The sequence below is a fragment of the Pipistrellus kuhlii genome, unplaced genomic scaffold (assembly GCF_014108245.1).
Source record: "Pipistrellus kuhlii isolate mPipKuh1 unplaced genomic scaffold, mPipKuh1.p scaffold_m20_p_8, whole genome shotgun sequence".
Classification (NCBI taxonomy): Eukaryota; Metazoa; Chordata; class Mammalia; order Chiroptera; family Vespertilionidae; genus Pipistrellus; species Pipistrellus kuhlii.
In genome coordinates this window covers 34,703,620-34,724,677 of record NW_023425584.1, presented here as the reverse complement: position 1 = coordinate 34,724,677, position 21,058 = coordinate 34,703,620, and the positions used below count along the sequence as shown (strand labels likewise).

The 21,058-nt window shown below is 37.1% G+C and overlaps 1 protein-coding gene across 17 annotated transcripts in view; it reads right to left on the bottom strand.

The window, feature by feature from the left end:
* KIAA1109 (KIAA1109 ortholog) overlaps nucleotides 1-21,058 on the bottom strand; it is a 146,539-nt gene that overhangs the window by 61,723 nt on the left and 63,758 nt on the right. For all 17 annotated transcript variants that reach the window (XM_045576666.1, XM_036425243.2, XM_036425250.2 and 14 more), the window contains 17 exons: nucleotides 20,952-21,022; nucleotides 20,268-20,441; nucleotides 18,233-18,353; nucleotides 17,105-17,251; nucleotides 16,602-16,729; nucleotides 15,849-16,048; nucleotides 12,605-12,802; nucleotides 11,752-11,963; nucleotides 9,753-9,904; nucleotides 9,149-9,299; nucleotides 8,830-8,982; nucleotides 7,037-7,277; nucleotides 5,157-5,299; nucleotides 4,442-4,661; nucleotides 3,818-3,976; nucleotides 2,144-2,319; nucleotides 936-1,111 (listed from right to left, as the gene is read on the bottom strand). In XM_045576666.1, the coding sequence (XP_045432622.1) occupies nucleotides 936-1,111; nucleotides 2,144-2,319; nucleotides 3,818-3,976; nucleotides 4,442-4,661; nucleotides 5,157-5,299; nucleotides 7,037-7,277; nucleotides 8,830-8,982; nucleotides 9,149-9,299; nucleotides 9,753-9,904; nucleotides 11,752-11,963; nucleotides 12,605-12,802; nucleotides 15,849-16,048; nucleotides 16,602-16,729; nucleotides 17,105-17,251; nucleotides 18,233-18,353; nucleotides 20,268-20,441; nucleotides 20,952-21,022 (2,822 nt within the window). The remainder of the gene's footprint in view (nucleotides 1-935; nucleotides 1,112-2,143; nucleotides 2,320-3,817; nucleotides 3,977-4,441; nucleotides 4,662-5,156; nucleotides 5,300-7,036; nucleotides 7,278-8,829; nucleotides 8,983-9,148; nucleotides 9,300-9,752; nucleotides 9,905-11,751; nucleotides 11,964-12,604; nucleotides 12,803-15,848; nucleotides 16,049-16,601; nucleotides 16,730-17,104; nucleotides 17,252-18,232; nucleotides 18,354-20,267; nucleotides 20,442-20,951; nucleotides 21,023-21,058) is intronic.

The window sequence follows — 21,058 nt, the reverse complement described above, 5'->3', positions numbered from 1 at the left end:
CAGAACTCCAAACAAAAGGAATCCAAAGAGGACCACACCGAGACACATCATTATTAAAATTCCAAGAGCAAAAGACAAAGAGAGAATATTAAAAGAAGCAAGAGCAAAGAAGGTAGTAACCTATAAAGGAGCACCTATATGATTGTCAGCTGACTTCTCAACAGAAACCATGCAGGCCAGAAGGGAATGGCAAGAAATATTCAAGGTGATGAATAGCGAGAACCTACAGCCAAAAATAATCTACCCAGCAAAGCTATCACTCAGAATCGAAGACCAGATAAAGAGCTTCACTAATAAAAAAAAGCTAATGGAGTTCATCACCGCCAAACCAGAATTATATGAATTGCTGAAGGGGGTTCTTTCAGAAGAGAAGGTAAACAAAGATAAAAATTATGAACAACAAATACGTAACTATCAACAAGTGAATCTAAAAACCAAGGAAATTAAAAAAATCTGATGAACAATATTAACTGTTGAATATAATAGAATCAGAGGTATGGAAGAGGAGTGAACTGACGATTCTTGGGGAAAAGGGGAGAGGGGGGCGTGGGAAGAGACTGAACATAAACTATGCACCTATGGATGAGGACAATGGGGAGAGGGGAAAGGGCAGAGGGTGGGGTGGGAACCTGGTGGAGGAGAGCAATGGTGGGGGGTGGAAAAAAAGGAACATTTGTAATAATATGAACAATAAAAACTTATTAAAATAAATAAATAAATAAATAAAACACCCAGAAATTTAAAACAATTAAAAAAAAAAAAAAATAGGCCTCGTAACCTGTTAATGTGGCTACTATTTTGGTTAAATGGAAATTGTCTTCTCATGAAGATATTAAAATTAATTTCTCATTACCATGAGAATGAAGCAAAGTTAAAAACAGTTATTATTACCCTTGTACAAAATTTTACATGCAAACAACAATAACGCAAGACACCTTCTTGCCCTTTTGCTTTTTCTCTCCTTGGCCGTGTCTGAGTCCACGATATCTGCTCGGAGGCAGTCCAGTGTCCCTGAAAATGAAAGATGCTCGCCGAAGTACATGCGGTAGCACAGTGGCATCGCATCCTGGGATTGAATCCCTGTGTGACTCAGAAGAGGCTTGAAAACAACCTAAAAGACATAACACATTCATATTAGTGCAATTTATATAATTCATCATTTACTGCAGTGCTTTTTCTTATCCTACCCCAGTTCATATGTGCAGTGTGAAACACAAAAAGGTCTTCTGTATAATTAGATAAATATAATCTAATTATACTTTAAAACCTGTTAATGCTTAGGGCCCACTCTCCCACTTGTCTCTGGTCATTTGAGGAACTAAAAAGATTTCAAAGATTTTGCTTTGTACTCTCCATATTTAAGCCATTAAATAAGACCTTCAGAATATTTCTTCTTTATCTTATCAAAGCCACAGCCATCTAAGCCTCATTACCACTTGTGTAATCTGTTTCAGTAACTCCTTTTCACCTTATTTCTCTAATTCAATCCATTTAGCACATTGCTACCCATATCTAGTTCTTTTCACATTATTCTTTTGCTTTAAAATAATTCTGCCGAAACTGGTTTGGCTCAGTGGATAGAGCGTCAGCCTGGGGACTGAAAGGTCCCGGGTTCGATTCTGGTCAAGGGCATGTATCTTGGTTGCGGGCACATCCCCAGTAGGAGGTGTGCAAGAGGCAGCTGATTGATGACTCTCTCTCATCGATGTTTCTAACTCTCTATCTCTCTCCCTTCCTCTCTGTAAAGAATCAATAAAATATATTTTTAAAAAATAAAATAAAATAAAATAAAATATTCAATGGCTCCCCACTGCTCATTCAAAAAAAGTCTTATCTTAACATTGAACACAATAGGATATTAAACTTTTCTTTCTAGTCATGATATCTAGCTAATCTGTATCTCAAAAAACAATGTTACCAATGTATATGTGATAAACAACTATGCCATTCTTCTGTTTAATGAATATCTATAAATGCTTAATTAACCCATGTCCTTTTTGAAAACTCCTTTTTTGCATGAAGGCTTTAGGTAGACAAGCACAGAACTAAGGTTTTCCCTAAATTCCAAGGTGAATTAGAGATGGCTCCAGCTGCTCAGTGCTGCCTAAGAGGATTTTACAACTGGAGGGACAGGCTGGCTCACCTGGGCATCAGCCAGCTGAACCGCAGGAAAACCTTGGTTGGCTTCTTCTACACCTGCCACATCATCCTGACTCATACTGTGCTGAGAAGGGGTCCCATCCAGAGTGTTCTGATCACTAGATAGGACAGTGTTGAAATCGGAGGCTGAGGGTATTGTGGGAAGATTGGGTGCAACACCTAAATGGAAAAATGTTTGAGAATGAAATCTAAAGTACTGGAAAATAAGACATAAAGGGGCATGGCAAAGTAAACTTACAAAGCCTGTATTAAACAGTATTACCAGACCATTTAAAGAGAAAAAAAAATAGCACTTTTAGGTTATTTTATAGATGTGATTAAAAAGTGAAATTAAACTACATTCTTAGAAAATATCCATTGTCCTCATACATGAAATCCTCATGACAGCCAGTCAGCCCAGAATATAGACTTTTGCATTTGGAAGAGCCTCTGCCATCCCCTCAGCTGGACACCCAGAAGCAAAGGTGCAGAAAGCAGCTGGGCCACACAAGGCAGCAGCAGGAGGCGGACCATCATGTCTTGCGTAGCACATTCAAACTTCCTCCCACTGAGGTGGAACGACAATAATTGGCACTTTCTTTTCTCTTTATCCCTTTCTTCTTTAACCTCCAGACGAAGGAAATGCTCCTTCCTGGCTTTCCTGAAATGTAAACTCTGTACAACAGGGAAACCAGCCCCAGCAAAGTGCTGACAGCCGGTCAAGCACATTCTTCCATCTTCTTCAGCCAAGGCTGACGCTGAGGACTAAGGTGCAGTTAGAATTCATCACCTGCTCACCACTTCATTCCAGGTTCAAAATGGTCCACACACCAGCAAGAAAAAGGACTAAGTAGTCATGTGTCAACCACTTTTCAAAATTTTCGTATTTTCTGTCTGAATAGAATTTACTAGATGTCCCAATAGCTGTTACACAGATCAATTTTAGCTGCCCTCTATAATTAGAATCAAAGGCTACCTCACATATTCTTAATCTTAAAAAAATTATTTTTACTAAAAAACAAACATGTCTGGTAAATTTGAACGCACAGACACACACACACACACACACACACACACACACACACACACATGAGTGGTGACTTCACTTTTACTTCAGGAGATAGCTACCAATCCTTCCTTGTGAATTCCCTACTAGTCTTCTTGCTACTTATACATATTCTTTTAAAAATTAATAAACTGCCCTGATTTGTTTTCCTCCTTGAGGGCAAGAACCTTACATTATTCTTCTTAGTACTCCCTTAGATTTAAATATTTTAGTAACTACAAAGAGCATAAAAATACGAGTTGTTATGTCCCAGAGAAATCTGAATAAACTGAAAACACTTTCTGTGTTGTAAGTATACGATGTTGTAATTATATTTTTTATTTAACTCCTTTTGGTGTTTTGAAATTAAACCAACCACATTAAATGGAAGTTTTAAATTCTTTAAATTATAGACACTCTCATGTTTGACTTTCCACAGAAACACTGAGTGACTGCTTATGACTCCATCAGCTGCTGGATTATCAAAGGCAGTTCATAAATGGGTCAATTTGAACTAAAACAATACTTAAGCATTTGAGATTTTTTTAAATCATTTTCTGAAAAATAGGATTTTGCAATAACTTTACAGGTGCCCCTAAGATGATTAAGCAAAATAATGTAACAAGTCTATACCTGTCGGAAGACTGTTGTGTCCTGACTTTGTGACAGGAGATTCCTGCACCACGCTTCCTCGATTACCCACTGCATTGGACATCCAGTTATAGAAACTCACAGATGATGGCTCAGATAGTAAGGGATGTTCAGATAACATATCTGTAGCCATTGTATTTCCTGGGGGGGGAAAAAAAGTTTTACTGAGTATAATATTACTTATATACTAAGGAGGAGGAAATGTGATTTATGTAATTTTTTTGAAAAGTCACATTAAAATACTTATATTTGCAGATGTTTTCAAATTCATAGTATGACATCTGTATGTGAATATTAAGGCACTAATAAATAACTTATTTTTTACACCTGGGAAAATTCATTTTTGTCTGATCTCGACAGCAGCCCACATCACACCTTGGTTGACAGTAATGTCAAATGCTACAATTTAAAAATGCAAACTAAGGGCAAGAAAATAGTAACCTGTTACAAAGAAAATTTTCCCAAAATACTCTCTCAGAGATGAGTTGCAATATGAAAGATAAGTTATGCATCCAAAGTGTATATCTAAAAATCTTAAACCTTTTTTTTTTTTTTTTTTTAATTCTCACAGAAATAAACTTGTAATTGTCAAAACCCAGGTCACACCTGTTCTTGTCAGGGAGTTACTTTTCACAGCTGCACTGCTCCTTTGAGGAGTGCCCTCCAGGAGGTTGTGCAAGCTCGGGAAGCTCCCGGTCAGGTAGCTGAGCAGGCTCTCCTTCCGTGGACTCTCCTTCACTGGCATCCCAACACGGCCCACATGCACTGGAGAATCCGTGGCAGTGTCTCCACTGGTGTAGCTCAGGGAGTGGTATGGGTGGATGCCCTGCAGAGAAACCACACAGGCTCTTCCTTACACACACAAACGTGATGGCTGGGAAATACAACTGCTGTTACCCTTGCCATTACTGCTTGCTATGGTTCACACAATACTAAACAAAACAACAACATTGAAAACATAAAACAGCCTCACTCAAACTGTATATTGATCATGCATAATTATAAGATGATGAATATTCTCAATACTATATTTTACTAAATATTCAATAAATTTAAACGAGAGCCCTAAGGCCTGGTAGTTAAAGTAGTCCTTATTCAACAATAATTACTATTGATGATATAATTTTCAAAGAAATGTGCATACTAAAGGTTACTAATCATGTTAATTTCAATATAAAATTTAATTAAACTGTGTTAATTTCAATTTAAATTTTTACTAAATTTAAATCTTTAGGGTAGATACCTAATAATTGAATTTGAGATGGCAAAAGTTAGGTATTCTCTGCAAGTCTAACAGTAACTAAAGACAGTAATAATGAACCTTTATTTTTAATGCAGAGTCACTGTGAGTGTGAGTCTTGGAGAGTTTTCTCATTATCTCAGCGCCAGTTACAGGCCCAGAACCGCTGGGGGGAGGTCGGCTGGCTGTTCCTTCCAGCAACATCGTGTGCTCGCTGACTGTGGCTGAAATCAGTGAAAAGAGTGAGTGGGCCGCAGATTGTCAGACACGTTACTTAGGCATCAATTCCAGTGTTCCTGGTGGTGCACCTACACTCAGCCATAGATATTCCTTGGCAAGTTAATTGTGTAATCTTCTGTAATATTCACTCTTTTTTTAAATTTTTATTTTACTCTTCCAACCCCAATCTTCTTACTCAGTCTCAGAAAAGAAATAAACAGCTTCTATTCAATCTCACATATGCCACCAAAAGAAACCAAAAACCAATTCAACTCAGCTCAAGAAAGCACAGAATTTTCACAGAGTAATGCAGGCTTTTGTAGATAATTAATTAGAAGGGATAGTTACTACAGTATTCTTTCAACTTTTGTACATACTTGAAATTTATCAAAATAAATAATAAATTCCAGCCTATTATTCATTAAACATTCATTCCTTAAATATAACTTACAAATGTTTGAAAACCAAAAAGAAAAACTGGGTAAAGTATTAATATTACATATCAACTAGAGGCCTGGTGCACAAAATTTGTGTATGGTAAGGTCCTTAGACCTGGCCGGCAATCAGGCCAATCGGGGCCTTTAGGCTGCCGGCCAGGACCTTCCTTTGTTCTGCACCACCCCCTGATGGTCAGCACACATCATAGAGAGTGATCAAACTTCCAGCCTCCCTGTCAATCTCCCCTGGGGACAATGTGCATTTTAGCCCTTTATATATATATATAGATGTTCTGACAAAGCTCTAATTTTAAGACTGCTTTCTTTGCCCATGGTACTTTTAATATTTTTTCAAACTATCATAAAATAAATTACAATGAATAGAACAGTTCATGATAATAAAAATTACACTTTGAAAAAGCATTAAAGTATATATATAGGGCGGGGCAAAAGTCGATACATGGCGTTTATGCCTGCATTATTAATTTTCCATATAAACAGTTACGACTCCTCTGTGTACCCCAACTGTACACACTGTGAAACACTGGGATACCGCCTGTGTTCTGCACAGCCATCAGGCTGACAGAATCTGAGGCTGAGCACAGGCCTCCAAACATTACATAAACTCAGGTCTGAACAGGCACTGAGTAAAATTCAAAGGCTCCTTTAAAGGCACAGGGCAAATAGAGAGGCATGACATCTCTGGTGGGAAAGTTTTCTATAAAATGCCTGATGCCAGATCACTTTGAGAAGACCATCTTTCTCACTGCTATGTACACACTTACTGTAATTACCATGGTATTATGTGTTACTAAGGATTTTGAGATCATATTTAGAAGACTATGCTTTATAATTAAGCAGTGACCCAGAGGTTGATTAATTGCTATCATTCCACAGTTATTTATGAATTATTGTAATTTATTTTTACCTTATTTAGTGAGTACCTCAATATCAAACATAACTATTTATTCTTTAAATATAAAAATAATAATAAAATAAAGGCACAGGGCAAGATGATAAAGTGATAGATATAATTTTTAAATAGAGGTTAATGTGTTTATACAAAGTTATACAAAGATATCTGTTGTTTAGACTGGATAGGTTAGGAGAAGAAGTCTACTATATTTCATAAAATTAAACTTGAGAATTAAATCTGTATAAGATCCCAACATTATTACTATTTATTTGGACTAATAGAATTAAACCATGACAAATTACAATATCAAATCTGGGACACAGATTCTTAAAATTATCACATGTACTAGGTTACCACGCGCATAATAACTAAAATATTTACAAAATTACCTGCATCAAATTCAAATTCTGCTCCATCAGCACTGGTATCACTTTGAAGACCACCTCCATTGTCCAGCCCAAAGCCATCTTCGTGTTCATGGTCCACAGCTGCTTGGGGCTTTAAGGGCTGAGCTGGCCGATGTAAGTTGACTCCTTTAAAGGTTGGTGTCACCACAATGAACTTCATCCACTGCCTTGCCAGGGCAACTAACCCTTTCTTTAAGGTTACCAAGGCAGGAAGTCCATCACCCTATAACAACAATGATGTGGTTAGAAGTCACCTTACTATAACAACAACAGTTACCATTTAAGTGCTTTGCATACATTTATTCATTTAACTCTCATAACCCCCACTGGGAAATGAGGAAACTAGAATTTATATGTTAAGTAATTTGTCCAATGTTACACAAAAAAGTCAGTGTTTCAAGCTGACAAAAGAACTCAATCTCTAGACCCAAGGTTGCTTCTCCTGTCATGAAGAGCACAGCAGCTTCAGGGAAATAAGACTAAATGCAGGTACAAGACTGGGGTTCTTCTGAAGAAGCATTCATAAGCTTTATCTTTTTACCAATTGAAGAATCAAATGTATTTTGAACAACCTGAAATATTCATTAAGCAAAAAGGGAATGAAATTATTCCCTTCAGAGATTATTTTTAGCATCAAAATAGTAAATTACTATAGGTAAATGCTGAATGTAGCTGGCTTTGTAACTGCTTTGAAAGTTAAATGTATTATTAACAATAATAAAATTTAGAATACAGTATATATGATTTCACATGATTATGATTATAAGAAAGAAAACTTGGCTCTTTTTCCTATTACAGCTTTAGCCTGAGGAGAAAATATCTAACTCCTCTCCATCCCCTTCTCCTACGATTCCGTGTTAGAAGAACCTTGTTTACTTTCTGCACCTGCCCTTTAATTCCCAGGCTCAAGTGGTCCTTCCTCTTAATGGAAAGCATACCTGGGTCGAACGCCCATGGAAATGAAGTCATTCTCCCTGTTCCCGTCTCTGCCTACGGTACCATGGGTAGGTTAGCCTCACACTGGGGACCTCCCAGTCCCCAAATCTGAGGTAACAGTAGAAACAAGAAACTCTACCAGCCTCAGGCCAAGTACCTTTTTTATATTCATGACTTACTGGAGATTCTGGCAGTGCAGGTAAATAGGAGCTTGACTGGCCATTACCAATATGGATACACTGACCACTAACTGGCTCCAGATTCTCATGTATTCTCTATTGACCAGAGCTTGGTGAGGAGAAGGAAGCTCCTCCAGTTCTATATCCCTAGTTATGTATCACCTTCTGAAGTGCTTTTCAAGGGGCAGAGATAGTCTATTTATTTTGTACAATTACATAACCTCCCCCCATCACAAATGAGTCCTTATTTTATTTAGCACTGCTATAAAATTTGACTCTAGTGATAACTCTCTTACTTGCAACTCACTATACTTTGGTTTCCAGACATTCTTTCCTGGCTCTCCTTTCCCTCCTCAGCACTGTGTACCTCCATCCACCCTCCCCACCCCTTTAATATTGGTATTCTTCTGGGATCCATCCTTTACCAGGTTCTTACTCAACCCTCCATCCCTAAAAGTCTCATCCACGTCAACAGCTTATAACACCTTCATGCTGTCAACTCCCAAATCGTTCATCTGAGCCTGCTGCTGTCTATTAGCCTGTATTTCTAACCATATTTCTCCTGTAGACTTCCCATATGCATCTCAAACCCTGCAGGTCAATGGTTTCTCAACAGAACAGAGGCTACTTCAGAGCTAACACATGGTTTCAGTCACTCACCATTGTAGCATCATCGATGATGGAGTAATTTGCCTGGTGCAGGTAGTGGTGGAGTATATTACACAGTAAACAAGAAGGGTTTTCTTGGAGAAAGCGGGCCAGTTTTGTAAGTCTGTTGTATTTACTTCTTAGGGGAAAATGCATACTTTTATTCTGAAACAAAGCAAAAATAACAGGCTTTCAATGATATATTGAAGACAGTACAAATGAAAGACACCCAGTCACTAAGTACTCATAAGGCAGATGTTTCCCAACAATGATAAATGATCAGTATCGTTTTCAATAAATTCTGTATCTCCATGTATTGTTGAAGACCTACCTCTAGCGCTTCAGTCATGATGCATCCCATCACAGCACAGAGTCTCAGAGTTCCCTCTGTTTCCAATTTGTTCAAAGACGACTTGAGCTGGTCAATGGGAACGAGCCATGCACCCACCGCAGGGGTCGCAGTGCTTAAGAGGTTTAGCTGCCTTCAGATTTATTTTAGAAAATTATAAAAACAAGCGTCAAGATTTGTATTTCAAATGATCTTCCATATCTACTGTTCTTAGCAGCTATTTTATTTAGGGAAATTACTTTTCCTTTTGACTACCAGATAAATTATGAAGATATAACTTCATAATTCATGATATTCAAAGAACAAATAATAGAAAAGAAAAACTATTAAAAAGCTTATTAGAGGTGAAAAAAATAAGTTAATGGTAGGGTAACATGTGGAAGTAAAACTAAGCCTTAGAAAAGAAAAATGGTCAAACAAGCTGACAATAAGGTCAACAGAGAGTCTGAGGAAGGAAAGATGGGGAAGAGGTGGCAGCCCGCATATTATATTAAAAAAGTAATTTAAAACATGCATGAAACAGAACTGCATGCCATTTAAATAAACAAACACCAAGAGACAATAGTATACTTTTCAGACTTTTTACCTAGAAAATGCATGAGTGGGAGACCTCACGTTGGTGGGAGCTGCAAAACTAAACCAAATCTCTTGGATGGTCAGCTTCATACTGCAGGAATCGGGGGGTGGCGGCATAAGAGGCACATCTTTCTTCAAATCATCGGATTCAACTCCTTCATCCTATATAATAGAACACCCAAACAGTTTTATTTAGGGGCATTAAGTTATTTTTTCCAGAGAAGGAAAGTGAAAGGAAGAGGTAACTTGCCAGAAGCCACACAACTCTTGAGCAGAGTGGGTGGTAGAATTAAGGACTTCTGCTTCCTACTGCAATCAATTTCCTTTTCCATTTAACAGAATATTTCAAACTTCCAAATAAAGAGCCATAATAAATACTATTGTAACACATTTTCAAATTAATAATGCTCTATAAAAATTCTTATGTTATCTTAAGCTATATTAAGAAATAGAAATATCTTTTAAATGTGTAATCACCACCCTGCAAGATGTAGGCAGGTAAGAAGCATGATATTAAAGAACAAACAAAGAAGTCTCTTGCCTTTTTCATCTACTTCAAGTCTCTGATTCACTTTTAGATATCACTGGTTAAAATAAAGAAAAGACTGGCATTTTCTTGTGGGGTTATTAAGGAATGAAGAATACACACAAAACACTTTTGAGTCCTAAACGTTACAGAACAATGTGAACTATAGGCCCCAGTGATTTTAAAATCAGCAGGCACTATATATAAGTCCACACTCCCTTATTTGCAATTCTAAAATCCATGACATTCTGAAATAAGCCAGTCAAAGAAAGACAAGTACCACATGATCTCACTCATATATGGAATCTAATGAGCCAAATAAATTGATGATGATAAATAGACCCAGAGACATAGAAGCTTGAACAGACTGTTGAACCTCACAGGGAAGCCAGGGGAAGGTAGGTGGGAAGAGATCAACCAATGAACTTATATGCATATATGCATGACCCTTGGACACAGACAATGCGGTGGTGAGGTCTGGGGGAGGAAGATATGAGAGAGGGTTGGAAGAGGTTAATTGGGGGGCGAGGGGGAGGAGAGGAGTACCTATGTAGTAATACTTTCAACAATAAAGATTTTAAAAAATAAAATCTAATATTTTTCTGTAAATGTGGCATCAAAACCTGATCTGATCTGTTAAGAAGCTATTTACCCTACATATGGTATTTTTATTAAAATTGCTGGCTGCAGAAACATTTAAGTATTTCAAGATAAAGCTACCTCAGATTCCATTGGGAGTCTATGTAACAAATAGTACACATACATTACCAAGTTCTTACTGTGTGTTAGACCCTGAGTTAAGCCTTTCCTATGTACTGTCTCCTCCAATCTTCACAACTTTAGAAGAATAATGTCCTTACAATACTGCTTTACAGATTAAGAAACACGGGAGATGGAAAATAATTTGCCCCAGGTCACCAATCAGTGACTCAACTCTTTAGTAATCTAGAATTTTAAATATTTTCATTATTGCTGTTCCTATTCATCACTATGAAATTCTACCCTAATAAAAATAATAAATGAGTGACATTAAAGGTATTCTTCAGGACCCTAACTGAAATTGGCAGATGTTGATAAAAATGTTAAGAACTTACATGAAATACTACCAGTAACAAAACTAATTATTTAAAAAATGATTCTGCTAAAATAATTCAAACAACATAAAAACAAAGCCTGCTTTTTTGAAATTCTATTCATTCATTAATTTAGCAGATGTTTTAAGTGCCTAATATGAACACAGTATTATGCTAGGAACTATGATAGACATAAATATATATAGGCGATGATGCCTACAAAAATTATACTCTAGTAGAAGTGTAATCATCACAATGCCTTGACTTAAACAGAATCCAAACTACAATACAAAAAGACAAGCAAATATACTTCAGAAGTTAATTTTGAGTTGGTACATCATTTTCTAATTTATGTTTCCAAAGCATTCTTATTAGAAACCTGCTCATGTTTCCAAAGCATTATTACCAACCTGCTCATCGGAAACAGAATTTCCATTTAAGTCTGAAGAAGGGCTTGTTCGGTCACAAGGAAGATTATCATCAGAGACGTCGGTGTTATAGCCACTGCCAGTCGGAGAGTCGGAAGAATTATTGGATGTCAGCACTCCACCCCCTTCTGAGACACTAGCTTTGCCCATCGTTCCAAAAGCATTATACAAAACAGCACCAGACTGTCTTCCTCCTATACAAATATGAGAATGTATTTATTAAAACACTCAGTATCTCAGTGATGTACTCTACCGTATCCATAAAGATAAAAATTAAAATCTCACAAAGATCTCTTTTATTCTCACCAAAACTTGCCCTTATCTATAAAAGTGATATAAGATTAGATTATCAGACAAACAATTGTAGGCATATACAACTATTATATAGGACTAAATCTAAAATTCTTATACACAAGTCAGCCTTCATATTTTAATATATTACTCAATAACCTATAAGAAAACATGCATAATTGTAAGTAAGACTCTGTCTCACTGAATAAAGGATTTGAAATATTTTCATCCTAAATGGCAAAGCTCTGCTAATCAAAGATCCAGTTTCCAAAGACACAAGCTTTCAAAAGCTGGGTGGCTTTGACTTGAGCCAAGATTGCTCTACTCAGATACTGTGGTTTTACATGTCTAGATACTCTGCTAGTTTTGGATCACACAACGGAGGAATCGGGATGGGGCATCGACCCCTGGTAAATAATCCCAGCTACCACACTTTCAGCTTGAATATGCTGATTCAGTTATTGAAAGTCATGAGTCTAAAACATTTCAGCAATGTGGGGCCAATTTATCCCCACTTAAGCAGTATTATTTTTTAAAAACCCACCTTTTATGGTTAAATTTTCAAGTCCACATTCAAACATTATCCAACCCCATTTTTCTTGGCTGGGACCCATTCGAATTATATCTGGAATAGCTTGCTGGTCAGTCTCATCCACAAAAGCAAACTCATCCAGCTCTTCCAGAGTAAATAAGACTTTGGACTTCTCAAAAGGAATCGCAGTGATGGCACATGTGCCGATATCTATTACCAAAAAAGAACAAAACCACCACTTTTAAAAATAGAGGTTTTATATACTTTTAAAACAAACAATGTAAACATTTGGCACAGTGATTACATTCAAAAGATATCTTAGTCTGCCGAAAACCAATCATTATCTCACAAATAGAAAGAGGCTGGTCAACCTTGAAGTCTGAAAGGTCAGAGCCAACCATACCCTATCTAATTGAGACAATAGTAACTGAGGCAACTTCCCCATCTTGTAATCATGTAAATCCTTACTGATATGATAATCTGCTTATTACCTAACTAAGGGCTATGAGTATTTCCCAAACCTGCTTAAGGGTACTGGGTGTTTTCCAAAGCTGCTTAAGGGTAATGGATGTATTCCATAGCAGCCTCAATAAAAGGGATAGCAAGGCCAGACCCTAGAGAGTCTTCCCACTAGAGGTTGACTCCCGCCTGGCCCCCCATTTGTCCCAAATTTACTCTTTTCAAGTCTCTCTCTTCATTTTAGTGTGTGGCCTCCTCCAGAAACCGGACCCTGAGTGGACCCTAATCACGCGGGTCATGTTAAGGGTTTTCACATTAGTCGAAAAGAAAAGTAAACAAATGAACCAATCAACTAAAAAATAATGCTGCCTAACTTTGTACTGCTTACAAATTGACAGAATCACATTGAAGGAGGAGAAAGATGATTCTAGAATTAACAAATAATTGCTCAAAGGCAGAATGGATTCATTTCTAAAAGATTACATTGTACTCTAAAAATATAAAGCTAAAAAGCTTCTGTATAATTCAGCTTCATAATAAACTATTTTTAAATACTTTCTCATCATTTTATTTAAAAATTATTTTAATTATCCAGCTTTAAAAAAAAAAACCATTATTTTCTAATACAAAAACAGCATTTACTAAAAATTGGCTTTATGCTAACATATTCTACATAACTACAACTGATCGTAGTCATTGCAGTATTTTACTGCTTACAATATGCAATATAGAAATGAACATCCCAAGATCCTGGCATTTTTTTTTCTTACTTCCTACCTTACTTTTTAAAATTTCTCTGATTATAGTTAATGAATACAGAAACTCAAAACAAAAAAGATTAAAACAAAACAAAACACTGGTAAATTTATTATTCAGAGATGACTGACATTACATTTGGAGTAAATTTCCTTCTAGCTATTTAGAGTTCATTTTACAAATCCAGTTTTGTTCCCAATTTTCATGCAATAGTAACCATGATAATTTCCTCAAGTCATTACAAATTATTATTGTTAAAATTATTGTTTCAATATCTATAAAATATTCCATCAGGAAAATACTACACTTTGCATCTATCTTTTATCTGTCTTATAAGACGAATTTTAGAGAGGAGCAGTTTAACATTGGAAGGGTTTCTAGTTCTGCTCAGGGTTAGAAATTAAAGTAATGGCACAAACAATTAATACTATAAATCAGGTCTTAAAGCAAAAAAAAAAAGGGGGGGGAGGGGGAGAAGGACTGTTATGTGTTAAATTTTTTTAATTACAATACAGAGGGATGCACAGCAGCCGAAAGGCATCAGATCTCCAGTGCAATTGTCTCTACCGAGTTAGCCCAGTGGAAGGATGCACAAACCAGACAAGAGTTTTACCAGATCCAGTAATGATAAGGAGAAGAGGTTGTGTTTTGTCTCTTTCCAGAAGGACAAGTACAGCCAATTTGGGCGCCAGAGCATTACGTGTGTCACCACAATGGACCTAGAGAAGCTCCTTGTCCCTTCATTCAAAAGACAGAGCTGCCCCAATGACAACAAAGAAGAAGAAAACAAAGACTACACAAGGGGCCAAGGGGCCAACATGGGGTCAGCTAAAGAAGTTAACGACTGAAGCCCAGCAGATGGTAGAAAAGCAAGAAGTGGAAGCTACTCCCTCAACCATGTTTCTGGTTCTGCTAGCATTGGTTAGCTGCCAGTCCTCTGTAAAGTCTTGCATAGCCAAGTCTGAGGACTCTGAGTAAATATATACCAGCAGCAAATGAAACTTTTGTTTTGTAGTTAAACATATTAACCTGTCAATAGACTGATTTGTCTCTAATTGCTGTTTTGCATTGGTATTATTTTGTTATTGTTCTAATAGAGCTCTGTTCTTGATGTTTAAGTTTTACTGTAGTAGCTTAAAAACAAAAAAGGGGAGATATAGGGAGCGGCTCTAGGATTAAGTGTTGGACTGACCTGTGGCAGGGCTACAAACAAGTCCAAGCTTGGAGGGCAGAGGCCTCTTAGCTTAATTAAACTTAACCTTATTGTCTTCCCTAGTTCCTTCCTAGGTAGCTAATGGGCTGTGGGCAGTGCAGCAAGTGCTGCCAAAACAAGGTGAAACTCATAAGAACATTGTAAACAGGCATGGGAGATCCACCAAGCCCCAGCTGTATTCTCTTGTCTGTCTTTTCTTTAATCCTTCACCACCCCTCCTCAGGCTCACTGAACCCTTGGCTGTGCTAGCACGGCAAAAATAAAGTTGTGTCAACAGAACAATTTTATTTTTTTATTTTTATTTTTTTTTAAATATATTTTATTGATTTTGTACAGAGAGGAAGGGAGAGAGATAGTTAGAAACAACGATGAGAGAGAGTCATCGATCAGCTGCCTCTTGCACACCCCCTACTGGGCATATGCCCACATTCAAGGTACATGCCCTTGACCGGAATCAAACCCGGGACCTTTCAGTCCCCAAGCCGACGCTCTATCCATTGAGCCAAACCGGTTTCGGCAACAGAACAATTTTAAAAAGTCAGAAAGACTATAAAGACCAGACTCTCTAATGAGCAGCAGACATAATGAAGAAATCAGATGGGTTCCTAATTTGGGGCCATATCACTTATTTCCCTACCAAAGTTTACCTTCTGTTATGCATAGAATGTGAATAAGGAATAAATACTATGTGTTTAATATATTGCAGAAATACTTTTCTTTTAAACTACTAAAATTGTAGCAATATTCAAAGAAAAACTGTTTCTCTTTTGCAAAATCCTCTTATATTTTATATATGCCACAGAAAAAATATTTGTTGTAAAATCCTACCTTTTGTATCAAGACCCCTGAGTTGCCCATGAACTCGATGAATGTTTAACTTGGCAGCAATTTCTTTGCCTTTTTCTGCTCCAGTGTTCGATCTGAGAGATCCAGATGACTGTGGCTGCATTTTAGAGGCGTGGACATACCTATCAAACTGTGATGTCCGACCAGGTTCAGTGTTGTTTGAAATCTCTTCAACCACACCTCTTTACAGAAAAGAAAGAGAATATGATTAACATTTAAACAACATTTAAACAGTTCAGGAACAAAACTGAACTAAGTAGCTTAAAAAAAAAATCCAGTCTGGTCCGTATGGCTCAGTGATTGAGCATCAACCTATGAACCAGGAGGTCATGATTCGGTTCATGGTCAGGGCACAAGTCCAGGTTGTAGGTTTGATCCCCAGTATGGGGTGTGGAGGAGGCAGTCTACCAAAGATTCTCTCTCATCATTGATATTTCTAGCCCTCTCTCCCTTTCCCTTTCTCTCTCTGAAATCAATAAAAAACATATTTTAGAATAACCAAAACATTCCATTGCTTTAATTAAACCAATATTCATAACAAATTGTTCAGTGTTTACTAAAGTATAGTATAAATAAAAATAGTACAAACTTTCAAATACCTATGAGATTTGAAATTCCAATACCAGTTTTGAGTTTTAACATCAGAATTTTCAGAAATGTATTAAGATGATTAAGGCTTGCTTTTCCATCAAGGAGTGAGATAGTAATGGCTCAAACTAATGAAATCTTTCTTACCTGTTCATACGAACTTGTGTAGCAATTCTGTCAAAACACAATGCAACCAGGGACATGTGAGTAATGCTTCTACTGGAAGCTGTATTTGGAGATTCTTCCACTGAGGCTTGTAGCAAACATAAGTTTATCTAACACAGAAAATGGCATAAATGGCATTGAAAAGTAAAAATTATCAAATATATAAGATACACACAAAAAATGGCAAAACTACTGTTAGGAATAGCGTACCTAAGTGTCTGAGAGTTATGAAGACAAAGATTATATAGAATCTCATAATTGCAATTAAAATTTTACTGGATGAATTTGGAATATTTTAGTATAACGCCCAATATTCTATTTAAGTAAACTTATTTACATTACATTAATTTTTACATTCAATCATCAAGGGAATAAAATACATGTTTTTTATATTCCACCACCATTTAATTTAGTAAATACAAAGAGTAAAACTACCAAAATGTACTCCTCTATCAGGAAAAATTTTTAAAATACTAAATTGTTACCTTTGGTATGCTGATATTAGCCTGAAGACCTTTAATTGTCACATTATCTTGCTTCATGATAAGATCTGTCTGTGCTTGTCCTTGATTAGTCGTTCCTATAACAGTGTGCTCAGTTTTTGTTCCTCTAACATCTTGTTTGGAAGATAACTAAAAAGAGTGCAAGTAAAATTATTATTTCACAAACATTTCATAATTTCCACATCATCTGCAATGCTCCTTTATGCCCATGGGTATGCTAACTGCCATTGGATTAGCACCCTTAGTAGTCTTAAAGTCCAAAACAGGTTGGCAACTTCAGGGCTGAGAGAAGAGATACATACTCAAGTGAAATCAGCCTACAGAGAAACAGAAAAATGGTGATAATAATAATAACAGTATATTTTATGATTGCTAAATTCTACTTACTTGAGGGCAGATTTGGTTCCTTATAACTGACTCCTTGTTGGCTGAGAAAATTTTCAAATTTCTTTTGATCTGTACTCCTCTACTCTAACTACCAATATATTTTGAATAAGTGGGCCATTAAAAATTATCAGCCTCACTTGCACTTTGCCTCTGGGCCCTGGTCCAAATATGACCCAGGTAAGTTTGAAAGTGAAGCAGAGAGTCACCAGAAGAGCATTGGAAAGTGACTACAAAGAAACGGCGTCGTGCCTGGACCACAGCATAAATGGAGTGCTACACACCAGAGGGCAGGGACTTGACTCATTGAAGGGAACAAAAATAATCTCAAAAATATTGGAGACAAGTTATCTACTCATAGAGAAAAGTCAAAATAATATGCAGCTGGCTTTCTTAGAAAACAAATGCACCAGTCCTAGAGAGCACTTGTTCACTTGGGACCAACACTCTTTAGGGAAGGCCTGATATTACGCTTTCTGAAATAAAAGAAAAAATAAAGCCACATTTTAATAAATAGTTGCTACTATTTAATCCATAGTATAGTTCTATATGCAATATCTTATGGAGCCACTGACATATAAAGACTATTTAGAAATGTCCATGTGTTCCAATTTAAATGACTAACAAAATTTTAATACATTCCATTTTTTCAAGTTTGAATATTATCGATATGTGCACATGAAGAATATTCAGTTTTCCATACTTTACTGGGTAAAATATTCTTACATTTTCTGAGAAGGTAGTCCTGCTATTTTGCATAGCTTCCCTGAGGACCTTGGCATGAAGGTCATCCACAATTGCAGCTGGATGGCGGGTGTGAGCATAATGAACCATTGCTTCAATATATCTGCAGGAGAAGAAACAGAAAACAAGAAACTTTAGTTTACTGAATCTTCCATTACATTACATTCTAGAGTTTACTCATGTTCATTTTATCTCCCTAAATAAACTAGATAGTAGTAATAATATCAAACATAATAATTAGTTACTGGGTATTTGATCATTTTATGCTCAACAGACCAAAAGCAAAAAAAATGAAACTATAAAGCAATATTCTATCTAATAAAGAGGAAATATGCAAATTGGCCCTCATACCATCATAAAGATAGCAGTGCCCACAGCCAATAAGGAGGAAATATGCTAATTGACTGCTCCACCCTCAAAGATGGTGGCATCCACACCCAATAAGGAGAAAATATGCTAATCAACTGCCCTGCCCTCAAAGATGGCAGCACCCACAGCCACAAGATGCACCCAGTTCTCTCAGCCCCTGCCTCCAGAGTCCCCCTGTCTCCTCAGCCCCCCAGCTGCCCAGGGCCGCCCTAGACTCAGGTAACCAGGGTTAGCTGAGGTTTGCGATACCAGCAGTGGCAGCAGCAGAGCTGTGATAGAGCGTCATCTTCCCGATTGCCAGGTCGCCTCCCACTCCTGAGGGCTCCCAGATTGTGAGAGGGGCAGGCCAGGCTGAGGGACACCCCTGAAGTGCAGAAATTTTCATGAATCAAGCCTCTAGTAATTCTTATAATACTGCAATATAATTATTTGGACTGATAAATAACAAATGATAACTAAGTGAAACACAGACATTTTAAAACATATCTTCATTTTTGTTCAATCCAATAGCCATCATCAACATTCTTCTTTATGAACATACTAGAGGCCCAGTACACTAAATTCATGCATGAGGAGAAGAGGTTCCCTCAGCCTGCCCTGTGCCCTCTTGCAATCGGGGACCCCTAGAGGGATATCGGGCCTAAATTGGCAGTCGGACATCCCTCTCGCAAGCTGGGATGCTACATATACCAGTGATCATACTTTTCATTCGGTGAAAGGCATCTTGCTATTGTACGGGCAGCTACATTTTTACCCTGATTATAAAAAGTAGTACATAGCATGATTCTTATGAGACAGTAGTACTATTTTCTCGATCTTATAGGTGGAAAAACTGAAGCAGAGAGAAGTTAAGCAATTGGTTTTGTCATACAGTTATAAGTGTCAGAATCAGGGCTGACAACAAAATGTACAAGCCAGATTCATGCATGTCATCACTGCATCATCCTATTTTTTCAGTGTTAGAGTAGCCTTGCCAGGTTTTAATTTTTAAATCTAAGGGACTAGCCAAAACCGGTTAAAACTAGCGTCAGCCTGCAGACTGAAGGGTCCCGGGTTCAATTCTGGTCAAGGCATATGCCTTAGTTGCGGGCACGACCCCAGTAAGGGGGTGTGCAAGAGGCAGCTGATCGATGATTCTCTCTCATCAATGTTTCTAGCTCTCTGTCTCTCTCTCTTCCTCTCTGTGAAAAATAAATAAAATATATTTTTAAAAAAACAAAAACTAAAGTTTAAAAAAAAAAAAAAAAAAAAATATATATATATATATATATATATATATATATATATATATATATATATATATATATATATAAATAAATGGGATAGGGTCCCTAGGCCTGGCTGGCAATCAGGGCCACCTGTGGGGGCAACTGGCAGGCAGGGCGATCAGGGCTCCCCCCCACCATTGGCACCCACCTTGACTGGTGGCCTGGTACTGCCTGCCCGCGGGCCCCTCCCCACCCTCGTTGCCTCTTCTCAGGGGGCAATATGCATCATGGTGACCAGTCGTTCTGCTGGTTTTTCCATCATTTAGTCGATTTGCATGTTAGGATTTTATCATATAGGCTATTACTTATACTAATCATAATATAACATACATTTGTCATTTTATCAAATAATAATTATAGTTTTAGACAAAAATCAATACCTGTCTAAAGCTTCAGCCACCAGGGGCGTTAGAACAATGTCAATAGTTCCTTTGACCTCAACTATGGCTGTTGTCCTCGTCTGAGAGATGGGCTGATCCAGAGTCCACTCTTCCTTTACTGTTTCATCATCTGTGCTATCAACGGCTCTCTTTTCCAAAGGAGTATATGGTGTTCTGTGCAATGTAACCAGCAAAGTACATATTACAAAGACCATGAAAAATAGCAGGAGTTGGAGCTTCCTTAAGATGAGTGATTGCTTAAACCTACATTTATTTCAACTGAAAATTTCATGGAACTGGACTAGACATTTCATCTCCCAAATACTTTTCAAAGACAGAACAAATGAGATACTAAAGTAAAAACTGATCAAAGATGGTTAATATATCAAGTGTGTATGTGGGGGCGGGGGGGGCTGTATTATATGATGGAGCTTTTCCAAACATGAAAACATCCATTTTGAATTCTTACTAGTTTCTAACCTTGTTATGCCAGTGATCGCTTGCATAGTATGCTAAAAGAAATGCCACTGACTGCTTATAATGTAGGCAAAGCCATCATAGACAAACTGATAAATTGTTTGTGGTAAGTCTATAGTCAATTAAAGAATGATTATTCTTTAGAATAAACTTTATGTATATTATAATCAAGAAAAACACTTTAAAAAGAATATAATTTTTACTTACTTTGAAGTTGATCCCGAAAGTTGCATTCCTCTGTCTAGTAAAGAATTAGCTGTAAGCCCCTGTTTGATAACCTAAAATATAAAATTTTGCTTATAGAGTAGAATTTT